The 24,483-nt window shown below is 34.0% G+C and overlaps 2 protein-coding genes across 5 annotated transcripts; both read right to left on the bottom strand.

Annotated features, from left to right (window-relative positions):
- Positions 1–794: 794 nt before the first annotated feature.
- On the bottom strand, positions 795–2,582 carry LOC107030856 (protein LATE FLOWERING-like). Its single transcript, XM_015232087.2, has 2 exons — positions 2,308–2,582; positions 795–1,448 (listed from the first exon to the last, which is right to left on the bottom strand). The coding sequence occupies exon 2, from the start codon at positions 1,444–1,446 to the stop codon at positions 856–858; it is 591 nt and encodes a 196-aa protein (XP_015087573.1). The 5' UTR covers positions 1,447–1,448; positions 2,308–2,582; the 3' UTR covers positions 795–855.
- A 2,338-nt stretch (positions 2,583–4,920) lies between these two features.
- LOC107031249 (sterol 3-beta-glucosyltransferase UGT80A2-like) lies at positions 4,921–23,064 on the bottom strand. 4 transcript variants are annotated; one of them, XM_015232552.2, is made up of 15 exons: positions 22,707–23,062; positions 21,007–21,070; positions 20,794–20,900; positions 19,452–19,691; positions 17,193–17,304; positions 16,094–16,264; positions 14,327–14,390; positions 14,130–14,187; positions 13,801–13,978; positions 13,545–13,675; positions 7,508–7,610; positions 7,307–7,383; positions 5,815–5,862; positions 5,577–5,726; positions 4,921–5,255 (listed from the first exon to the last, which is right to left on the bottom strand). In XM_015232552.2, exons 2-15 carry the CDS (start codon positions 21,038–21,040, stop codon positions 5,085–5,087), a joined length of 1,644 nt encoding a protein of 547 aa, XP_015088038.1. In that variant the 5' UTR covers positions 21,041–21,070; positions 22,707–23,062; the 3' UTR covers positions 4,921–5,084. The 4 variants fall into 4 exon arrangements, with proteins under 4 accessions (XP_015088038.1, XP_015088035.1, XP_015088036.1 ...); XM_015232549.2 differs by lacking the exon at positions 21,007–21,070 and having other exon boundaries at positions 20,794–20,981; XM_015232550.2 differs by lacking the exon at positions 21,007–21,070 and having other exon boundaries at positions 22,707–23,061.
- Between the last annotated feature and the right edge of the window lie 1,419 nt (positions 23,065–24,483).

Raw genomic sequence — 24,483 nt, 5'->3', positions numbered from 1 at the left:
CGGTATTGTTTGTCATGTTGCGCTTTTCAAAAGTCAACTTAACTAATTTTTAAAGTTAAATTATATCATATTAATTCGATATTTTAAACAAAAAATTAGATATTTTAAAACTATATGAAAAGTAATATAAATTGCAATTTTTTGTATATTAATAAATTGAATAAATATATCTTAAAATATTAGTTAAAATTTTTATAGTTTAACTCTATAAATAGAAACTAAGACAAATAATATCGAACGAAGAAAATGTATTCAAATTGTAATATAGTAAAATTATCTTTTTATTTATAATTTCTTAAAAGACGTATCAAGTCAATAATAACAACTATTGTTTGACAGAACAAATATTCTATGCATAACATATTCCATCAAAAAGTTATTTCATTCCAACAACTCAAACCAAGATATTTCCCAAAAGAGCTAAACACATCACTCATGCAAATTGCCCAATAGAGCGGCCCATAAATCTAAAAAGATCTAACATAATGTCAACCCTCACTTCCCCGAAAAAATAGGATAATGCTAAATGACTAAAAAATTTGATCAAAAAATTAAAATATCTATAATATATTTTTAATTTTAAAATAAATTAATCTTTCTTTTTTTAAGTTAAAAATAAAATATCATTCTGATCATATTTTCTGACCAAAAGGATTTTTTTTTCAATTTCAATCAAATAATGTCCAAACAATACTAAATGTATATTGCAATTAGGTCTAAAAATAACGTCAATCATCATTAGAGGAATTAGTCATTCAGAATAGCTATGAATTATAATAATCATTGAAGAAAAAAAAAGAAGTGATGGGCATTCTAAATAAAATCCAAAAATCCCATAAAAAAAAAAAAGGGAAATTATAAATGAAGTGACAAATCAAGCTGCTTCTGATCTCTTTCGTCCTTAACAAAAGTTGGTACGTTCTCTTGACATTCTTCAAAGAAGTCATCGTTGCACACATAAGGGTTACTATTAGTATTATTCATATAATTCCCAAATTGATTTCGATAGAGCATCGTCGTGGTGTTATTATTATTTTCAAATCTTGGTGCTCCATTTGATCCAAATGATCTACTAGAAAAGTGTTGTTGGCTAGGTGGGAAGTGGCAAAAGTTGGCTGCATGAGCAGTAATGTAAAGAGAAGGATGATTTATAAGGCCAATGGGATGATGATGATGATTAGGTGCAAAAACAAGAGGTGTGCCTTGTGGTAGTAATGAAGAGAAGTTAGTAGCATAGTCATGATGATGGTGAGCTGACATAATTGATCTTTTGTTCTTTCTAGCTGCTGTCCTTTCTTTCTTGTGAGCATTTTGATGACCACCCAATGCTTGTGAACTGTGAAACTTTCTTGAACAATATAAACAAGGAAATGACCTTGTGTTGTTGTTGTCTTCTGATGAATTGTTATTTGATTGGACATGGCTTATTACTTTCTCACTCTCCATTCCTGAAAAATGAAAGAAAAATTCCAAATGGCTTAACTCAGCTACATTCAACCGTTCGATAGCTGGTTAGAGTTATAAAGAATTTATGTATTATATTTCTATGCAAAGATTAGTTATGCAAGGTTTACTAATTCATGTATTAGTTATTCCTTCTCTTATCATGCATAAGATAATACATATATTTTCTCACACGTTATACATGTAATAGTTATATATGTGAATTTCTAAATTGTAAATCGAATACATATATTAATTTTTAATATGTGAATAACTTACTCCCTTCGTCCATAATTGTTTCTCATGTTAAGGTCATGCACACTCCTCAAGAAAAATTTTAATACAAGGTATAATTTGACTAATATAACCCTACTATACCAAGAATATTAAAAATCTACATAACTTATCAATTGAACTACACTATCATTAAGAGCAAATTTGGAAAAAGGTGACTAATTGTTTCTTGATTATTTAAATTGACAATTAATTTTGAACATCTACTTTTAGTATATCTGCCAAGAAATTGTGAACCGAGGGAGTACCTTTTAACTGACTACCAAACATGGTATTACTTATGCAAAATTTAATATGTATTAACTCATTTTCAAATCAGCTACCAAACAACAACCCCTTTAAAAGTATTGTGATATCTTATAGGACTAAAAGGTTCCTGTAGGACAAAAAATTAGTGTGATGGATCCAAGAATTGAAGTAAGAGGATTGAAAAAATGTAAGAATGTTGCACTCCTATTCAAAAGTTTATACATACAAAAAGAATTATCCTATTTGATAATGTAATTTTCCCTCACTATAGGTAATGTAAACATGGAAACAAATTGAAATTATATTGAACTAGTTACAAACCTGAGAAGAGTTTGGTTTGTTGAGCAGAGAGGTAGGAGGAAGAAATAAAGAGGGAACAGAAAGAAACACGAATTATGGAGTTTTGAAAAAAATGAGAAAAGGGGTAAAGAGTTTTAAGTTGAGAAAGTGAGGTTGGGAACTGTGAAGACAGAAATAATGAAGTAGAGTATTAAAAAGTGTGCAAATGGGGGGTGTATGGGCTTGGAGAAACTGAACAGAGAAGAGATAAGAAAGAGAGGATAAGTGGGGAGAAAGCTAAGTATCATCATCCTTCCTGCATGCTGAGGAAATGGAAGAGATTGGTTAGATCAGAATTCAGAACAGAAAAACACTTATGTATGGATTGGCTAAATTGTATCTGCTTCTGACACCTTTTTAAGCACTTGCTTTTCCAACTTCACCTTCTTTTTTTTCTTTTTCTTTTTTTGGTCCTTTTTTCTCAACTAAAAAAGGACACTTAAAAGCTCTTTTAAGTTTTCAATAAAATAGTAGTGTACATTTGTCCTCATAATTCAGAATTATAGTCTTTATATATGTATTTAGGAGAGGTTATTAGGCGAATATTGTGCACCTTCAATTTACCAAGTATATGATATTAGATTGGAGTTTAGTGGTGATTGCAGATAAGAGTAGAATGGTAATAAGCAGTTGAGAGTTGTTTTTATTATTAGCCTATTTATGTATTTACTAGGTGTAGTGGCTGAGTCAGCCACACATAAGGAGTGTCAAGCAACATTCCTTCATCAAAAAATTACATTGTAAATAGAGGTCATTTTTTTAAAAAATAAATAAATATAGAAGTTGAAAATTTAGTCTAATAGTTAAGGGGCTGCAAAATTTTCTTGAGGTCGCGTGTTCTGGTCCTACTAGACTACTAATTTATGTATTCTTTGGTGTTATGCTTTTATTATCATTTGTGGTTTACTGTGCATGCACCTTGTCGTTATTATTACAATTTCATGCATATATGTTTAGCATTACTTTGCTATTAGCTTTCATATTTTTCTTTCTATTACTTTTCTAATTTGCTTGATTCGACTATCTATATAGTCGACTTAAGAGCAAATTCCATGAATTTTACTGGTCTAGCCTAGATCCGGGACAAAACATAATTTCTTAACAGGAAATTAAGCAAATACCCCTTTATATTTATATCTCACTGAATAATTACACTATACATCCCTCAATTAATTTTGCTTAATTGATACTAAATCAGTATATATATACTGTATCGTCAATGATATTTTACGAATATAATATTCTCTTATAGTATCATTGAGTAATTTTTGAATTAGAAATCTTAATGATACCACAACAATATACATATACTTTTCTAATATCATTGACTAATGAGTAGTTTCTGAACAAGAAACCTTAATGATATCAACACAACATATGATACTAATTTAATATCACTAAAGCAAAAATTATGACCTTAATGATACTAATACAGTATGTGATATTGATTTAGTATAAGTTAGGCGAAAAATTATCAGCCTTAATGATAGCACAATAAATGATACTGTTAAGCGAAAATTATCAACCTTACGAATGATATCAATATAATATATGATACTGATTTGGTATTAGTGAAGCAAGCCTTAATGAATGGGGTATATAGGCTATTATTATTTATGAGAGAATGGATATTTCAGAAATGACTTTGAATTTGAATATGCACTTGTAATTATTTAAAATTTTATGATCCATTTATGTAATTTCCCGTAAATTCTATTATATTGCCCAAAAGCTAGATGCTGCTGCCTACTGGTGTTTACCAATGGTTTCCGAGTTGAGGGGATTGGGTAAGAATTTTAGTTGCCATTCATGTTTCTACAAAATGGCGTAGACTGTGCTTTATTCAATAAATAGTTATGGGAGAAAAAGAACAAGTTGTCTTTCTCCAATCTGACATCCACCGCCAATTGTTATGCAACTTGTCCCTTCTTCCCCATCCATTGGTTGCATGTCTTGGGACTTCACGTATACAATAACAACAGTGGTCCATATGTTCACAGACGTGGCAACTCTCAACAAGTTTTTCATTTCATCAGTCATGTAACAGCAGCACATATAGTTAATGCCACACTCCCCCATCCCAATAATAAAGAAAAATATCTTAAGAGAGACAAAAATGAATTCAAATCTTTGTTAGAATTTCTGACTTTTACCACATCAGGATTTATCTCTCTACTACTTTTGCATGTGTGACTGACTATCAGTGTTTTGTTTCTTTAAGCATCAAACAGTGCACCAGTGAAGGTCAAGTTGTAGAAAGCCAATGAACAAGTGCAACTCACTATTAAATGCTGCAACAACTGAAAAGTGCACAGACCTTTGGGAATATCAATTACAGGAACCCCCTTCTTGTTCACATCGTTGCCTGTGTGCCTTTCTCCAATGGCATGCTGCAATAAATAAATAAATTTTTACAACAAACTATGCCAACCTGAGCAAATTCAGAATACGAACCTCTAATATGTAGCCAATACATAGCCCCTCAACTCCCAGAAAATCTTGCAAATGGAACAACCAATAAATAAATTAGACAACACTTTTATTGTGGTAAACGCCCTTTCGAAGTGCAAACACTAATAGTTCTTGAAACAAAACTAGGACAATTTTAGAACTTTTATTTGATTCATGGTATCCAACTATTTAGGGTAGCAATGTAATACAATATAGCACCATTGGTTGTGTATAAAAATATTACATTATTGCAGGAACAAGGTACAAATAGTTTATAGTGACAAATAGACAATTTCACACATTGAGATCTAGCAAAAACCTAAGCATCTTCTTAAAGAAAATAAACTTCGTGGTGCAGGTGTTTCATCAAGATCAGGCTCATTATTGCGGAGAAGATGCTTGAAGAAGGCTTTTACTGCTCCAGTGACCCCGTCTTCATTCTCCATCGCCTTAGCCAGCTCAACTGCGTTCTCCTTTACCTGTGAATTGCCTCATGTGTTACATTAACAACAACTAAGCTTTGGTCTCATACAACCATGCCTTGAGTTTTTTGGTTTCCCTTTAAAAATAAAAGGAACAACTTGGTAAATAACTCCATCTTGAATTGGTAATTCACAATTTGTCTCAAGTTTCTAGTTAGATATGTGATATGACACTAAGATTCAAAAGACCCATTGAACATAACTTAAGCAAATTAAACTCCAGTATGTATGCTAATTCATGATTTAAAAACTTTTGCTTTTACATAATTTCTGCAAGAAGAATTCAGGCATATGGGATAAAAATCCATAGCAAAGTACCTTAGGATCAAGCATGAATTCAATTGCCTCAACAAGCTTAGGAAGGGAAAATTCGTCGATAGGTATAGGTGGAGGGCCTACACCTCTAGCGTGCACCCTTTCCCCCCAAAATGGCTGGTCACCAAAGAAGGGTACGATAGTTGTTGGACACTGTAATCCCAAAATATGATAAAATCCAATTAGCCCAAATAAATATAAAAGGAAACAAGAGTAAAACAGAGGTTGCTGAAATCATCACCGCAGCTTTAAGACCAGCAGCCGTTGTTCCAGCACCCCCGTGGTGCACCTGGAAAGAAAGAGAAAACTGGTAATGTCACTTATCATACACATGCTAAGCTGGATGATACTTCAAATACAAATCACATAAAAGAGAGTTTGTTAAAGCTTTCAATTGACTGAGAACTAGAGACAGCGGCCTTTATGAACCAATAGAGAACACCAACACCCCTCCCCTTTATGAACCAATAGAGAACACCAACACACCTCCCCTTCTCTGCCCAACTCCCACTCTTGCAATGTATTTGTCAGTGGCACAAAAACTTTCAAACCACCAATTCCCCTACAGCCCTACCCAACCGCGTGCAACTAACAGCAGCATAAATTTGATGACTCCACTCATATAGAAAGTAACCTATCAGAAAGACACTAAAAAGAAAGTAGCACTTCCATCTCGAATCTTGACGAGTGAAATATTTTATCATATTTTGTGAGAGAAAGCACTTAATCCAATTTCCTATGTTAGCACAATCAAGTCTTTTGAAAAAAAAAAGTTACACAGTCAAAGGCAACCGCTAGGCTTAATAAACATTTTAATCCAAACCATTGCTATTACATTATCGTTGCAGGTTTATGCCACTTTGGTCCTGGATCTGAACCCATATTTTGCAGCTGATGGCTATTACAACCCAGTCTAGGATTATGTTAAGAAGTCTACAAACCCACCAAACTGGCACACATTTACGCATCTACAAAAACAAAGGGAGGCCAAGACGGGAAACACATGCAACTGGGGACGGAGCCAAGAATTTATTTAAGCGGATTCAAAAAAAGAAACTAGAATGTTACCGTTGGGATTTGACTGTGAAATTAAGAAAATCGTGAACCCCCTCTACTACTCTAGTTTTCCCGATGTCAAGGGGATTCAATAGCTTAATGTAACCAGCAAAATACATTTTTAGCCTATTTACAATATCGATGAAGGGGATTTGGTACCGTTTCCTGTGGCTATGAATATCTTTGAATGGTTAAACTGAAATAGTTCAATTTGGTCAAGAACTAAAAATAGGGGAGTGATAAGGGCTCAATTTACTTTCGCCACTGCATGCAACATAATCAGAGAGCTCTATGTGCTTACAAAGCTGTAGAAACAACGAAAAAGTGTTCAGAGACATGCACACATCGTCGTGCATAGCATCTTAGTCTCAAGCCTAGGCCATGCAACTCTTTCAGTTAAGAATTGTGACCCATATAATATCAACTAGATAGTAACATTATACGATTAGTAACAAAAAATAAAACCGAAGTCTTTATTGATAATCCCACATAAAAACTATGTATACCAATTTATAAGCCTAAGTCAATATTGAAAATGACATGTCAGTCCTCCATTTTTAATTGCGCCTCAAATTAAAGTTTTGTCCTTTGGCCGTAGGCTTCTGATATTTCCTTGAGCTTCATCACTGAATAGCTAAAAGATACAGAAAAACGAGTAAAAGTTGCAAAAGGCTCACCACTGCAGAACATTGTAAGAATAGCCAATCATGGGGACAATTATCAAGCAAGTACACAAAATCCTTTGGCTCAGCCACTGGATACAACAAAAAACAAGTATTAGCTGAGTACCAACTCCAAAATTTCATGAGTTACCTACACAAACATAAATAATTAAATAAATTGATTATTCCTACACTAGAATAATAAACAGAACTTACAATTGCCAAGGCCACCCCAGCCTTTGTTAATGATCCCCCTTTGTCCAGTGCGTTCCAATGCCTCAACAATTATTTGGGTCATTTTCTCTGGCTCTTGAACAGGCTGAGATTGTAGAAATAAGAAAATTGGAGATGGATAATATAAATCTAAATCTTGAATCTTGGGATATCTAAACATTAAGTAAATATGAAATTTAGTGTCACAACAGTTTGACCAATTTTGAGCATTATCTGAATTATGTCTGAAGACGACGAATATTATTGACATGTTAACACAGATCACTTCCTAGAGAATTTGCAATTGTGTTATATCACTTCTCATATGACATGTTATTAGCATACAACATCTGACAGAAAATTAACATTTTCTACCTATAACTATTTTCAACAGTCTCAAATACAAAATTTGCTTCACAATTCAAATTTGACGATAACAACTAATCGAATGTTATGATCTCAGCCAAGGAAATTAAATAGTGAAGCTGCGGGGATTCGAAATCGGAAAACAGATTCAGAGATTAGAAACAAACGGCCAAGATCATTTGGATTTTAATAAGAACGGAGGGTGCGGATTTTGCCACGTGGATTCGGTTATAAAAGATGGTTAGAGGAGAGAGAGAAGATCAACAAGTTTCTGGTGAACTTTCCCTCCCCTTTTCTGCTTCTTCTTCTTCGATCTCCTTCCTTTCTTTCCGTTCTCAATCTCATATATGTTCTCTTCTATTGGCAGGTTAATCAACAATGGCAATTCTAAGCTGTTTTAGTTAGATTTACCATTTTCTAATTTTGTAATCGAGAACAATTTGAACTCTATAAATCCAGAAAATTTCCAAATATTACTGTCTATTTTCTTTCTGTGAAGCAAATTTATAAATACTGGTGAGATCATACAATTGGTATCAGAGCTCCTAAACTGCGAACCGTGGGTAAGCATGGCTGAAGGCACACGTTGGAAGATTACCGAAGACAAGTTAGGACGTCACGATGAAATGTAAGCAGATCTGTTGGAGTCGCAACAGGAGGTACGTAATGCTCAAACAGGGATTCAGGGTGCGTTAGATTTGATTTTAGAGAGGTTAGGAGCATTAGAAAGAGCTCCGATGGGACAAAATTTGGGAGCAGGTCTTTTACCTATTCCGAACCCGGAAAATCGGAATCGACCTCCACAGAATGCAATTGTACCGCCTAGATGGGAGTTGCGTAGCTTTGTTGGACATGAACCTAAGGTATGGATCCGTAAATGCGAATGTTATTTTACGCAGTATAGGATAGGGGATGAACAAAGAGTAGAAATCGCTGCTTTGTATTTGAATGATGTTGCTGAAGTTTGGTATCAATCGGTCATATTGAGTGGAGGAATGTTGACTTGGTTAGAGTTTAAGGAGGAATTAATTAGTCGATTTGGAGAAATTGTAATAGGTGATGTTGTGGAGGAGTTCAACAAACTGCAACAGTCGGGAACGATTGATGAATTTGTAGGTAAGTTTGAGGATCTCAAAGCTCAGATGCTCATTAGGAATCCTACTTTGAACGAGGCACATTTTCTGTCTAGTTTCGTAGGTGCTCTGAAAGAAGAAATACGTTTTGAGGTAAAAATGTTTAAACCAACCACACTTAAGGAAGCTATTGAGAAGGCTCGAATGAAGGAAATGGCTATCGAGGCTGCAATAAGGAGAAACAAGGGGGTTGCCAGATCTTGTCCATCTGTAACATCGGTGTTAGCTGCTAACAAAGCCCTGTTGTTTCTACTACTAGGAACAATTCCTATAGATTGACTCCGGATGTATATGAATATCGGAAGTCAAATCATCTCTGTTTCCGCTGTGGAGAAAAGTATGGGCCTGGGCATATCTATAAGAGGAGACAATTGAATTGCCTCATTGGGACATTCGAGAATGAAGCGAAGTTAGAACCGTCAATGGTGGAAGAAGTGGTGGAAGATGGAAATTCAGAGATAATGATTGAGGGAGTAATAGAACAAGAGTTACAACAAGTTGTATGTTTGAACGCATTAACAGGGCACAATAAAGGAGAGAATACAATTTTGGTTGGAGGCACTGTTAAAAAGCGACAATTAGCTATCCTGATAGATTCAGGCAGTACTCACAGTTTCATCGATGAGCAAACAGTCATTGCAACGGGTTATAAGCCAAGTCATTGTTCACCGGTCAGGGTGACAGTAGCAGATCGAAATTATGTCATGTGTACTTCACAGTGTAAAGGGTTTTCATGGAAAATGCAAGGTCGATCCTTCGTAGAAGATTTATTAATTATTCCCTTGGGTGGTTGTGCTTTGGTGTTAGGAAATGACTGGATGAAGCTGTATAATCCTACAAAATTCGATCACGAAAAAAAATGTGTTACAATTGGTAGGAAGAAGAACAAGTTGGTTTTACCTGGTTTAGTGGATGAGGGTAGATTGAATATGATGTTGAGTGGAGCTATGAGCAGGATATTAAAGAAAGGGCAGACTCTATTTGCTCACCTATTCATGATGAATCTAGTGACAACTCAGGAAGAAGTGGAAGTTGATAATGGTATTAAGGATGTGATAGATAAGTATTCTGATGTATTCGCAGAACCAAAGTCGTTACCACCTACTCGAGCTTTTGACCATTCCATACCACTCAAACCTGGATCGATGCCACTTAGTTTGAGGCCATATAGGTACAACTATCATCAGAAGAATGAATTGGAAAGACAGGTGAAGGAAATGCTTTTCAGTGGGGTAATACAACCAAGTCAGTCTCCTTTCTCTTCACCCGCTTTGTTAGTAAAGAAGAAGGATGGAACATGGAGGTTTTGCGTTGACTATAGAGGCCTAAACGATATCACCATTAAGGACAAGTATCCAATTCCGATTGTGGATGATTTGTTAGATGAACTACACGGCGCATCAATTTTTTCTAAGGTGGATCTTAGAGCAGGATATCACCAAATACGCATGAAGATAGAGGATGTGTACAAGACTGCCTTCCGAACTCACATGGGGCATTATGAGTTTAGAGTGATGCCTTTTGGACTCACTAATGCACCAGCCACTTTTCAAGCATTGATGAACAAGGTTTTTCAACCCTTTCTTCGAAAATTTGTTTTAGTTTTCTTTGATGATATACTAATATATAGCATGACAGTAAGAGAACACATCCAACATTTGCAATTAGTATTTGAGATCTTGAGGTCTAATTCATTATTTGCTAAGCGATCTAAATGTTCTTTTGGACAACCACAAGTGGAATACTTGGGCCATATAATCACTGAAGTCAGGGTGGCTACAGATCCTGAGAAGATCAAGGCAATGGTAGATTGGCCTAGACCTAAAACACTCAAGGCTCTCAGAGGTTTCCTTGGTTTGACAGGCTACTACAGGAAATATGTCAAGAATTATGGTGCCATCTGCAGACCACTTACTGATTTACTCAAGAAGGAGGCTTTTAAATGGAATCCTGAAGCTGAAATAGCTTTTGAAGCTCTTAAAATTGCAATGACCACTACTCCAGTCTTAGCTCTTCCGGACTATACACAAGAATTTGTAGTTGAAACGGATGCAAGTCATGGGGGCATTGGTACTGTGCTTATGCAAAAGGGTCGACCAGTAGCTTATTTTAGCAAGGTGTTAGCTCCTAAGCATAGAGGCAAATCTATTTATGAGGAGTATATGGCTCTACTTAATGCAGTTGATAAATGGAGGCATTATCTGCAATTCAAACATTTTGTGGTCAGAACTGATCACCATAGTTTGAAGTATTTGCTCGAACAAAAGGTGACATCTGCTATCCAACAGAAAGGATTAACCAAGTTACTGGGACTTGACTATGAAGTGCGTTACAAGAGTGGGGCAGAGAATAGAGTCGCTGATGCTTTGTCTCGGCAACATGAAGGATTAGAAGAAGGTGCCCTTCATTCACAAGGCCTGCTCATGGCTATCAGTATGGTGACTCCTACATGGACAAATGAGATAGTACAAAGCTACACTGATGATCCTTTTGTCCAAGAGGTACTTACTGTTTTATCAGTAGATTCACATGGTCCTAGTTTGTGGTATTATAATATGGGTGTGTTGCGGAGGAAGGGTAAGGTATATGTTGGTTTTAATGGCTCTTTAAGAAACCAACTCATTTCTAATTTTCATGATACACCCCTTGGTGGACATTCTGGCCAGTTAGGAACCTTAAAGAGGTTAGCTCAAATTTTTTATTGGCCTAAGATGAAGTTCATGGTAAATTCATATGTCTCGAGTTGTGATGTGTGCCAAAGAAATAAAGATGACAATGCTGCTTATCCGGGATTGTTGCAGCCCTTGCCTATACCCAATCAAGCTTGGAGGCAAATCAGTATGGATTTTATCGAAGGTTTACCTAAATCACGAGCTAAAGATGTGATACTAGTTGTGGTCGATAGATTTACGAAATATGCTCACTTCATAGCTCTAGCCCATCCATATACAGCAGCTACAGTAGCCAACTTGTATTGGAAAAGAATTCATAGCTTACATGGTACTCCTGATTCTATTGTTACAGACAGGGACAAAGTGTTTTTGAGCAACTTCTGGCAAGCCATGTTTAAGCTTTTGGGAACTCAACTTCATTATAGCTCGGCCTATCATCCCCAAAGTGATGGTCAAATAGAGAGAGTCAACAGGTGTTTGGAAAATTATCTCAGGTGTATGACTACGAGTAGACCTACTCAGTGGAAACAGTGGCTTTCGGCTGCTGAGTGGTGGTATAATACGAACTTCCACACCAGTTTGCGTTGTACTCCGTTCGAAGCATTATATGGTTATACTCCACCTCAATTGTCCATTGGGCCATTATTGGAAACAATAGTTCAAGCTGCAGAGGACGTAGTCATGCAGCGACAACAATTTCTTCAGTTACTTCGTGATAATTTGACTACTGCTCAAGCTCGGATGAAGTTCTTTGCTGATAATAGAAGAACTGATCGGGAATTTTCTGTGGGGGATTCAGTTTATCTGAAGCTTCAACCTTATCGTCAAACTTCCATTGCATTGAGGAAGAAATTGAAGCTTAGCTCTAAGTACTATGGACCTTACCTGATCACGGACAGGGTAGGTTCTGTGGCGTATCGACTAGAGCTACCTCCTCATTCTAAAATTCATCCGGTCTTTCATGTGTCACTACTTAAGAGAAAAGTAGGCAATCGTGTCGTGGTGCAATCTGAATTACCTGCGACGGGTGGTGATGGACAGTTTTTGGTTAAGCCTGTGGCAATCTTGCAAAGACAGATGGTAAAGAGAAATAATATGGCTGTTGTACGAGTGTTAGCACAATGGTCTAATCTTCCACCAGAAGAAGCAACCTGGGAAGATTATCAATTTCTGCGCAGACTTTGATTCTCATCCTTGAGGTCAAGGATAGTTTGATAGAGGACGGTATGTTATGATCTCAGCCAAGGAATTAAATAGTGAAGCTGCGGGGATTCGAAATCGGAAAACAGATCCAGAGATTAGAAACAAACGGCCAAGATCATTTGGATTTTAATAAGAACAGAGGGTGCGGATTTTGCCACGTGGATTCGGTTATAAAAGATGGTTAGAGGAGAGAGAGAAGATCAACAAGTTTCTGGTGAACTTTCCCTCCCCTTTTCTGCTTCTTCTTCTTCGATCCCCTTCCTTTCTTTAAGTTCTCAATCTCATATCTGTTCTCTTCTATTGGCAGGTTAATCAACAATGGCGATTCTAAGCTGTTTTAGTTAGATTTACCATTTTCTAATTTTGTAATTGAGAACAATTTGAACTCTATAAATCCAGAAAATTTCCAAATATTACTGTCTATTTTCTTTCTGTGAAACAAATTTATAAATACTGGTGAGATCATAACATCGAAGTACAAGAAACAAGGAGCCACCATTGCTCTTTTTTCTAAATTTATCAGGGACATGGAATGTCTTTTTAGGTTTCTCTAAATAAAATTATAACTCTCTATTTTCCTTCTTCATTGTGAAGATGGGGAAAAGGAGGAGAAAGAGGAATGAGCAGAAAGCAAATATGTCAAATATTGAGGATCTTGTAACTTACAAGACTACCAAAGCCAATGTAAATGGGTTTCTGACCATCTTTCAGCCAGTTTACTAGTGATTCTGGAGGTTCATAACCAGATGCAAGATCGAGGAAGCAAAATCCCACTACATCAACCTTTGGTCCCCAATCTGCAAAAGTGTGACTATATAAAGAACAGTTGCGACTTCTTTAAACAAGAATGCATTTGATAAGACTTGTTGCTGGGAAGTAAAGGACTTCTGTGCTTGATTATTGACATCTGAAGAGTAATTACCTTTTGGTTTAGGAACAAGGTGAGGACTCCAAATATATCCATGTGGGATATCCAGCACAGAGACTTGAGAACTGCTTAAATATGTAACTGGTCTTAGCTTCAGTTTTCTTTTCCTGGTATCATTAATCATATCTCGAATCCCTAGCCAAATCAAGGAGTCAACAATCTGATATGACAGCTGCAGAATTCATAAAAGAGCAAATGTGAACAGAAACCAACCTTCTTTCTTATCTTTTCCATTGGGTGGGTGGGAGAGGGAAGAGAGGAAGGCAGTACCAAATGAAAAATCAACACTAGATGCAAAGTATAGATATTAGAATCCAACTCACCCGATATCCAGCTGGTTGTTTAATGCGAGACAATGGATGAGGAAATTCGCTAGTTGGCCTGGTACGAAAAGAGAGAATGCTTACTTACTTAAAAACCTAAGGTCCAGATCAAACTTCTAATAGGACATGTAAAATGAAATGAATATAACAAATAACTAAATAGCTTCCTAATTCTTCATTACCCAAGCAAGACTTACGTCCATGGCATTGTAAAGAAAATATGAATTGGAATTTTCAGTGCTTCCGCAACATGTGTATGCCCTGAAAAAGAGATTTCTAGGTTAGCAATAGAAACTATTCTTCCACTATCACCACGAGAACATACATCCAAAATATTTTATTAGCATAAAAGCAATGAGAAGAACCTCCATCAAAGTTCAAAGTGAGCTTGAAAAGCCACTACTAACAGAAATTTGACTGGAGGCGACTCATCCAGGACAAGATGAAATGGTCTTTATTGGGGAAGAATAAGCCAAGCATACAGAACCATTTGGCACACCCTAGTCAAAAGTGGGACCTGTTTTTCTTTTTATTCAAATTCATGCCCACAAGAACGGATGTCAGTTATCAAACTAGAATTATCTATATTCAGAGGAGGATCCAGGATTATAATTCTATGGATTCAGTATTGGGTTTTATTTATTGAACTCATCAACTTATTTGAGTTATGGGTTAATAGTGTTCAATATCTTCAACAATGTCAATGTATCTTACATTGAAAATCCAGGTCTAAGATAAACATTATGTGTTCATTATACTAGATACACCCCTGACTGTATTAGCCAAAAACTAACACAACTATCCTCCAGATCCATTTCCAGGACCTTTAATCCGCAGGTTCAAATTCATGCCAGTCTATTTTGAAGTAACCATTCAACAACTATGCTTTAAACAAAATGACACAAACTTCGTCAGCTTTTCTCATCCTTGAAAACAATAAAGTGCTAATTTTACACATCTGAAAGCAATTATATTATTAATGCATGAATAAAAGAAACTTTCTCAAGTTTAAATGAATTTGCACATATCTAACTATACTTCATGGGTCATCAAAGTCAATACCCAAAACCAATTTCCAGTTAATGTATGTTACTTACACTGTGTATCGAAGTATGCTCTAAATGAACACTAATGGAACATAAAACTCTGGCCAAAATCTCCCACATACTACTAACAGTTTCATTATGTACAGTATAGTGCAAGAATTATCTCAATTCTTTGAGATAATAAACTATAGTAAAAGATTTCTGAATGATGTTGGAGTCAATCTCTTCTCTGCTGGCTACAGTATACAAAAGTGAGAAAATACTGTCTGAAACTCGGCAAAGTAAAAGGCAGACCACAAGCTTGACAAACAGGTAATATAACTAGGTTCTCTCTGAGCATTGAGAGGGGCACAGTGTGTTCTGAGACTATGTAGCTAAATATGTTGGCGTGATCTGCAAAGTGCTGGAGTAAATTTATGTTTTTATTATAAGGTAAACAAATTTTATCAAAGCAAGTACCAAGATGGTACTGCAAAATAAGAAGTCACAAAATTACAAAGAACACCGTATATCAATATAACTACAATCATCTCAATGAATCTAAGAAGTCTAAAACATCTGAGAAATCTTCAAGTGTCCTCTCCTAACACCAGTAAGTAGATTTTCAGGAGAAAAAATCTGTCATTTCATCTCTTTTTTTAATATAAAAGACTCAGGTTTTCTAAAGAGCTTCATGCAAACACTTGATAAAAGAGTCAGCAAACAGATAAGATTACACTTGAAATATCAGGAGAAAAAATCTGTCATTTAATTCTTATTTTTTTTTAAATATAAAAGATTCAGGTTTTCTAAAGAGCTTCATGCAAACACTTGATAAAAGAGTCAGCAAACAGATAAGATTACCTATATGCTCGGGGATTATTAACAAGGTAATGAGCAAGCAAAATGGTATAGAAATGCACAATTCACATATCTTACCATATGCTGGGGGATTAGCAATAATCGCATCTGCTTTAAAGGGTACTCCAGTATCCATATCAGGTTCTTCGCAAGCTGGGAGTAGAGAACTTATAATTTCCTTCAATTGGTTTCTCTGAACAGGAATTTCTGAGGGTGCAGAAGGTAAGAAGCCCTTGTTTTTAACCATATCTACAAATCAAGAGAAAGAATGTTGAGTCAATTCTGATAAGAAATTTGCACTTAATGACAATTATGAATGAAGGCTCTCATTGAAATTGATGAAATTTGAAGAAATCAGCAATTAGTCAACTCAAGCATCTAAGGACATTCTCTGCAACAGCTTAGAGACAGACCACATATTTTAGTGTACCTACAAACCCAGAGAGAAAGCACTTGCAGATGATGTGCAAGATGTATAGGAACCAAGTCTTATACCCTTATATAATACTAAACCTCAATTTATGCACCAAAAAAGACTCACAAAACAAGACTTTTACTGGCAAAGTAATCTAAGTTCAAGTAAATGAAATCTTTTAATCTTCAGTTCTACCAAGGAAAAAGTCATTATCCAACAGAGGAAATGACTTTCTAGAGAGTATAAGAAATAACTTAGGATGGGCTTGTTCTTTCAGATTGATTCTTTCTTCCCTTTCGTTTTCTTTATCCTGTTTTGGTTTCAGATGGGATATTTTGAAGCCCTTCACAGCAGGTTTAACATTTGATCCTTAAAAATGCAAAATGAATCAAGCTAGTTAACCTTATTACTACTTACTAGTTATGGGCAACAAGAAGTGGACGCACTTCCAAGCAATTCAGATGTAGTCCTTCAACATTAACCAGTCAATGGATATACATAATGAATTTTCCGTTATGAAAATTCAATATCAAGGTTTGCCACAACCATGTGAACCAATCACAAGTTTGTTATACCTCACTTAGTTTAGGTTGAACAGAGTTACAAAGATAATGATGACTAATAACACAATGTTTGTGGAGATCTAAAAACGGTAAGCACACATCTAGAAATGTAGAGCATCAGATAAAGTACAAGCAAGACACTAGACCCACATGAGATTGTTAATTCAGTTTCAGAACAAACAGAAACTTAGGAACATACATCCAGCCAAAACTACTGGATCACCCCCAAGAGGATAGAATTCCAACCCAGCGGTTAAGACAAACTCTTTGAAATTTGCATGGGTTGCCAGCCTCACTCGATGTCCATACTCCTGCAACAGCAATTCTGTCAACAAGCTAGCATAGACCAAACTATACTTTATTAGCTATGACAATAAACAATCAGAGACAAAATCAAAACAAGAGATAAGTCATCATGGAATCCGGCTTCTTAGACAAGATTAGCATCTTATAAGAAGCAAAGGGTCTTCATTGCAAAGAAAACAACTGCTCTTCTAATCCATTTACCACTAAATGGTGGAACACCATTAGTTCAAGGTGGACCACCATTAACTGAAGATCTATCAAAGAGAAGGGTTCTCAACAGAAATTCAAAATAACTATCACCATCTCCAACCCACTTCTATTTTACTCTCTATTCGCTATATTAGGAGAGAGTAAAATAGAGAATGGACACTCCAATCCCTCTTTATTGTAGTCACTATCCTTCATTTTTAGAGAAGTGAGAGAACTACTATTCACACTCTTCATTTCATTTTTCTATTATTTTATTATTATTTCTATTATTTTGTAATTGACATATTATTTTACATAAAATGTCATTTATTAAATATCTAATATTAGTAATTTTTTTAAATGTAATATAATATTTTTAAAAATATCGTATTTAATATATACTACTTTTATCCTAAATTGATAATATTTCCTTTTTTAAAAAAAAATCACTTTAATATAATTTGATTTATTATTTATTTTCACCATTCGTGATCCACGTTCTCAAAAGAAGAATTTTTTTGCAATGAAACAAGAATTGTGCCGAATTTTGAACATGCATTCGGAGTTTTGCAATCACGTTTTGCAATTATTGCAGTTTCACCACATTTTTTGAGAAAGGAAGTGTTACATGATATAATGAGAACATGTATTATACTGCACAACATAATGATTGTGGGTGAACGTAATCTTAATGCATCAATTCAAGATATTGTAGGGGCTCAAACTGCAACAATATAAATGGTGGTAGATGAAAATCTCCGAATTGAACAATTTTTAGTTAGACATAAAAAAATGAAGGACAAAAATGTTATCTTAGACTCCGTATTGCATTAATAGAGCATTTACGGGAACAATGTAATAAACTTGAAAGTTGAGTATTTATGTAGGTTTATGTAATTTTATCATAAATGATTTCAGATTTATTCAAGTCGTCCATTAATTTGTAAATTATATAATATTTGCTTGCAATTTATGTTATTTAGAAATTTAGAATAAAATATAAATTTATATCGAATAAAGAATTTGAAAAAACAAAATTTTATATCACATGAAAATTACATAAAGTGATTATTTGGAAAAAGAAAAAAAAGGATTTATATTATGACATAAGAAAATAAGAATGAATTCGAAATAATAAGATAATATTGAAGAAAGAGAAAGAAGATTCTTTTTTGGAGAGTAAAATAGAGAAATGGGTTGAAGTTGGTTGTTTGAGAAAATAGAAAACTCTATATTTGGAAAATAAACTAGAGAATAGGATTGGATATGCGCTAATACACTTGGGAGGACAACTGGCAGTTACAGTTATCAAGAGTATCCCTGGTGACATCTAACAAAGTATAGCTATGTAACTCCATCACAAAAGCATCAGTCGAAAATTATAGAGTTAAATAAACTATGGCTACCAGCGCAAATGTTCCATCAGCAAAAAGACAAATGTTTTTTCAATTGTAACTCCTTATTTGAGCAGAACATTTCATGGCAAGAAAAGCATAATTTAAGACATAATCCATGCAATAAGTAAGAAAAATGGGTCTGTCTTATAAATACATTATGATTTCACAAGTATGAAAAAAGACACAAGGAAGAGGGAAGGTAAAACCACAAACTGGGTCATCAGGTTCATGATGCAATCTTGTTTGCTGGTTTTTCTCGAGCTTTGAGCAAGTCCAAGTTTAAATCACCAAATGGATTGGAGGCATAACAAATTAAAATGTTAAAAGTTAAAACTGAAATGACTAGAAGTAGACAGTAACCCACAACAAAAAAAGGACACTGGAAATTTGAAAGGAAAGAGTGTCACTATAGGTCTCTGATTCAGAAATCAAGCCACAGTGAAAAATACACTCTGCTCAAAGATTTGCAAAGTTTTAACATTTTAAAATACATATGTATAATGCATGTATAATGTGGAAACAGCTTGCAGATATAGAATTTGAGATTGCAAAATGATGTCAGGTACCTGCAAACGTTTGCCAATTGCAATAAAGGGTTGCACATCACCACGTGTTCCAACAATAAGCATTACAATCTGCATTGGAGGAATATAGTGAAGTTCTATTTCATCAAGAGGCTCATCTTCAACTTCATTAGAGACACTTTGAGATTCCACTCCAAGCACCCTGGATTCTTCATCACCCGGAATCTCAAATTCTACAGTTCCATCGTCTTTGACAGTTGCAATCCTCTTCAACAACTTGAGCTGCAGTATGTCAAGTACAAAACAAGCATCAAAGTAATGTAAATTAGTTGAATGATTTATCCATCCTTGAGTGATATAAAATTCAGTAGTATGAAACACCAACAATGACAAGACAAAATAGTATGATGTCTCTAAGGGTGCCAAATTAATCCCAAGCAGGTACTCTGCCCAACTGCCCAAGTTTGGACGGGTTGCGTTAAGAATATATCCATTGGTGGGTCAACAAGCATATGTGCAAATTGACCTATCTAATAGCCTGTGCCTACCTGTCCAACCAAGTCCAAGATATGTACTTTTTCTTTTGTTTAGTTTGCTATAAATTTCTCCTCTCCAAATTCACATACTTTTTCTTTCTATAAGAAAAGAAACAATCTTTCGTGTTGTTAATTAAACATGGTATAATAAATGAAGAAATGGTTTCGACTTGCGCATTGTTAATGAAACATTGTTTAGCCCAAATTGATCGAATCTGACGGGGTTAGGTCACGGCCATTTATTGACTAAACTTATTTGACAAGTCTAAATGCGGCCAAACATTCCTATTTGACATCCCTAGACATTAATTGGAGATGATAATGAAGAATGATTTTCACTGAAAATGAAAATTCATTTAAGTTATGAGTCACAGGGTGTTTGGATTGTCTTAAAAGTTAGTCAAACCTACTAGTAAATCAGCTTTTGACTTTTGGAAGTGTTTGACAAATATAAAAAAATAACTAAAAATAAGTTAGGAAGTGTTTGGCAAGTTTAAAATGACTTAAAATAAATTTTAAATGACTTGGAGTAAGTCAAAACCAGTAGTAGGTCTCCCACTACTTTTTAGTTTTTTGACTTAAAAGTCATTACAGTTTGACTTTTTATTTTTGACTTCAAGAGCTACTTTTTAATGTTATTTGGTGATTGAGATAGAAAGTGAAACTAATTTCAACAAAGTGATGATGGGGATGATAAAAGAGAGTAGAATTAGCAAGTTTTTTAGTTAATCTAATGGAGAGCTGAGAGAAAGGATTACCAGAAGCCAAAGTCAAAGCCAAAAATAGAAGTTTATAAATATGAAACATGATATGATATGATGATTTCATCTTGAAGACTTGAACTACACCTTCTGTTGTTCAGAATCGCTGTCATCAGAGATATTTGCTGCCTCTTCAGCAAATTGACTACTGTGTGTAGGTGGCTCAGTTTTTGATCTTTCCAACTTAAGATGACCTGAATGTGATTCAGATTTGTCTGAGCTAAATATTTTGTGAGGCAGTGTAGTGAAACGTGCAACTTCCGTGCCAGAAGTCTCTAACATAAAAAGTTACACACTTACAGTTAGCATAGAAGATGGCCTGTTTCAAAAGCATCAGAATTCACTGTAAAATAAATTGCATTTCCTGTCGAGCACATACAAAACAATCATCCTATGTTTGTTCATCCATCACACAGAAGTAGAATGTTTGTATTACAATATTTTATTCCATTTCGGCTTGACTTAAATTGATGACAACAGTTAGTCTCAATTACTCAAACTGTTTCAGCTCGCTCCACAGTTTGCTTATCACAGATAAAATATGACAGTTCCACAACTAAATTAGACTAAAGTTAATAAGTTTACGTATAAAAATGTTATACCGGACGCTATCAAAGTTTATGTATTACTGCTTCCTCCTGATCAAATTGTTTGCCTTAGTTAAATAACCGTCAAAGAAACTACGGAAAAGGGCCAAAAATACCCTTAAGACTATTTGAAAAGGTTCAAAAATACCCTTCATCCACCTATTGGATTAAAAATATACCACAATCCACCTGTTGGATTAAAAATATCCACATTGATTAATTGATTCTTTATCCCTTTAACCCTAAGTCTCTTTCTTCTTTCCTCTTTCCTCTTTTCGTATTCAAAAATTTCAAAACTATTTTCACTCAAATTATGCAATTTCCAGTACTATACTTCTTATTTTTGTATGAATATGAGAAGTTCCTTTATCAAACTTGTATTGCAAATGATGGAAATTTCTGAAAATGACCTACTACAAACTTCCACATCTCTTAGTTTTTCAATAGATACAACCATTGTTTTATATTCATGCAAGTACATTCCACGTATCTCCAAGGTCAATTCGCAGTATTTATAAAAAAAATCAACTCCTGATTCAAGGAAATTTAGCAAAAGATCCATAAGCCCTTTTGAGACCATGCAGATGTAGATCAATTAGCCTGTCCAAATTTCCTATTTACTTATGAATTTACGTCCACCTAGCTGGAAAGGTATCAATACTTGGTGAACTATTGAAGTTTGGAGTTTTTCTAATTGATTGCACTTAAAGATCCCCAGTTTTTTTCAATTTTTTTGCAAACTAAATATAATTTCTAGTAAGATTTTCTTCCCCCAGTCACAAGAACAGCAAACGCGAAATTGTATTACACTGAAAATGGTAACATTCGACTGAAAAAAAGTCTTGAGTTTTTTTTTAATAAGAACAGATAGAAAAATTTAATGGGGTAAGAAAAATTAAATAGGTTGGATTTGATTTATCTAATAAGAAATGCGAAAAATTGAAATTTAAATGTTACGAAAAAATATTACGAAAAATAGAAAAAAATTATTCTTTTTAAATAGATGAATTCTTTTTTAAATAAAAAAATATTAATTTTAAGGGCAGAAATAAATCAAATAGATGGATTGAATGGGATACTTTTGAACCTTTTTAAATAGTATACAATAGTATATGAAAATATTTTTGACCTTTTTTCAAAAAAAATTATTGTGACTCGTTACTTTATATTGTAATTTTTAAATATAAATTTTATTTTAAAAAAAAAATTCTAAACAATTTGGAAGAAGGCGAATTTATTCAGTCAAAAAGAAAATTTTATGTCGAAATATTAATAAATGAAGTCAAACAAATTGGAACTCACTACTACTTATACCAAAACAACAAAATAGTGCATTTATCTTATTGGAAACACTTAGAACAAGGCGAATTTATTCAGTTCGAATCCGTGTAGGTTAACTGCAAAAAAAAAAACCTGAAGAGTGACTGACGACATTTGAAACTGAACCACCAACTATTTCTCTGCTATCCAGGTCAGGAACAGCATAATAATCTCCATAATCATCTACAACATTCTTCTCTTTCGACATTGATACTTCACCTCAACTAGAAAATGAGCTCGCCGGACCAAAATTCGTTAAGTCTCCGGTATCGCTAGCTTCACCGCCTCCGGCGAACTCTGCTTCCCTTATTCCAGATTTTTTACAACTTGTCGAAATCTGCAAGCAAAGAGACAAATCCAGCAGAAAGTAGTAGTATAAGGTGAAGAGAGGGGTGCGAAGAGGAGAGAGAGAGAGAGCACGTTTGAATTGTGACAGAATTCACGCCAACCGGAATGGGTAATAGGAAATAACAATAATGGATAATTTGGTAATTAGCGAATGCTCTATTCTGTATGAGCTGGCCGTAAGCAGGGATGGGCTTTCCGTATTAGGTTTGGTTTATAAAATTTCCAATTCACTAATTCATTAATCGGCCGTTAAAAATAGATATTAAAAGAAATTTTCGCCAAAATGATATTATCTATATTACTTAATTATTTTAAATTTTTTAAATTTAATATTTTTAAATTAAAAATAAAAAGATATATTAATTTATTTTAAAATAAAAAGATATTCCAGTCATTTAAATTTCTAGTCAAATTTTCTACTAATTCGATAATCAATAAAGTAAATATCTATTTGGTATGATATTTGATAATTCTGTATCGAGGTTGTAGTTAATTGTATTTCAAAATTAATAGTACTATTTTCAATCATTTCTATTTTTTTTATATGGTGTGACAATATAATAGAAGATTAATAAATAAGAAGACATCAAGAAAAATAAATTGATACAATTAAAAAAATATGTATTTGGTTGGTTTAAGTTGATTCTTTAAGTTCCTTTTTTGTACATGTACTCATGAATAATGGATATGTTGATATATGATCTTCATCAAGTAATAATTCTGTAATCGAGGAATACCAAATACTAAACAGTATTTCTTTTGTCTTTAGTTAGTTGAAGAAAATAATAATTCACATAGTGAGTTTATCATTTTATCTATATTAATATGACGTAGATAAATTAAAAACTCAAGATTTTCAAGAAGTTCTACCTTTTTCAAACTAATTAATTGAGGGTATAATAAGTTTTAAAAAATTATTCTTTTATTGATTTATCAAAATAAACAAGTAATTACGGACGATTATAAAAATAAAAGTGGACAAATAAATAAGGACAAACAAGTAATTATACACATTCAAATATTAAAAACAAATAATCTTAATGATTTAGTATTGAGACTTAAAACTACATCTTAATATTCATACAAATATTCAGATGTACATCCAGATTCAAACTTCTTAATTCAAATGAAAACAAATGAAGCCCAAATTTAAACTTGAGTACCAGAATTTTAAAATTTACTTCCAAATACTCAGTTAGTGAATTTAATTTAATTCGATAATTTAATTTTTTAATATTTTATGTCCAGCCTTAGTCGTAAGCCGTGATGGGTGCTCGGCAAGATCCCGTTACTGTCAGAAAATCCAGGTTTCCGGTTTTCGCTAAACTTATGGCCCATTATACCCTTGATGGCTACCCTTACTTTTAATTGATTTGGTATTACTTAATTAACTGAGAAATATTTAGGGTTAATTTCAATATAGAAAATATAAAATTAAAAATTATAGAAAAATATTTAATATTAATTAATTTAAAAGTATTTTTAGAATGATTAAAATATCCTTAATTATTTAAATAATAAT

This window comes from Solanum pennellii, chromosome 9, assembly GCF_001406875.1.
Source record: "Solanum pennellii chromosome 9, SPENNV200".
Classification (NCBI taxonomy): domain Eukaryota; kingdom Viridiplantae; phylum Streptophyta; class Magnoliopsida; order Solanales; family Solanaceae; genus Solanum; species Solanum pennellii.
The sequence above is the reverse complement of the archived record's forward strand: the minus strand, read 5'-3'. Positions and strand labels throughout refer to the sequence as shown.

Coding starts and splice junctions, on each gene's coding strand:
- LOC107031249 (XM_015232549.2), bottom strand. CDS start 22,821: ATGTCGAAAGAGAAGAATGTTGTAGATGATTATGGAGATTATTATGCT. Junction 16,265..17,192: donor TCCAGTAGTTTTGGCTGGAT/GTATGTTCCTAA, acceptor CTTGATTTGTAG/ATATGGTTAAAAACAAGGGC. Junction 13,676..13,800: donor CCTTGTTCCTAAACCAAAAG/GTAATTACTCTT, acceptor ACACTTTTGCAG/ATTGGGGACCAAAGGTTGAT.
- LOC107030856 (XM_015232087.2), bottom strand. CDS start 1,446: ATGGAGAGTGAGAAAGTAATAAGCCATGTCCAATCAAATAACAATTCA.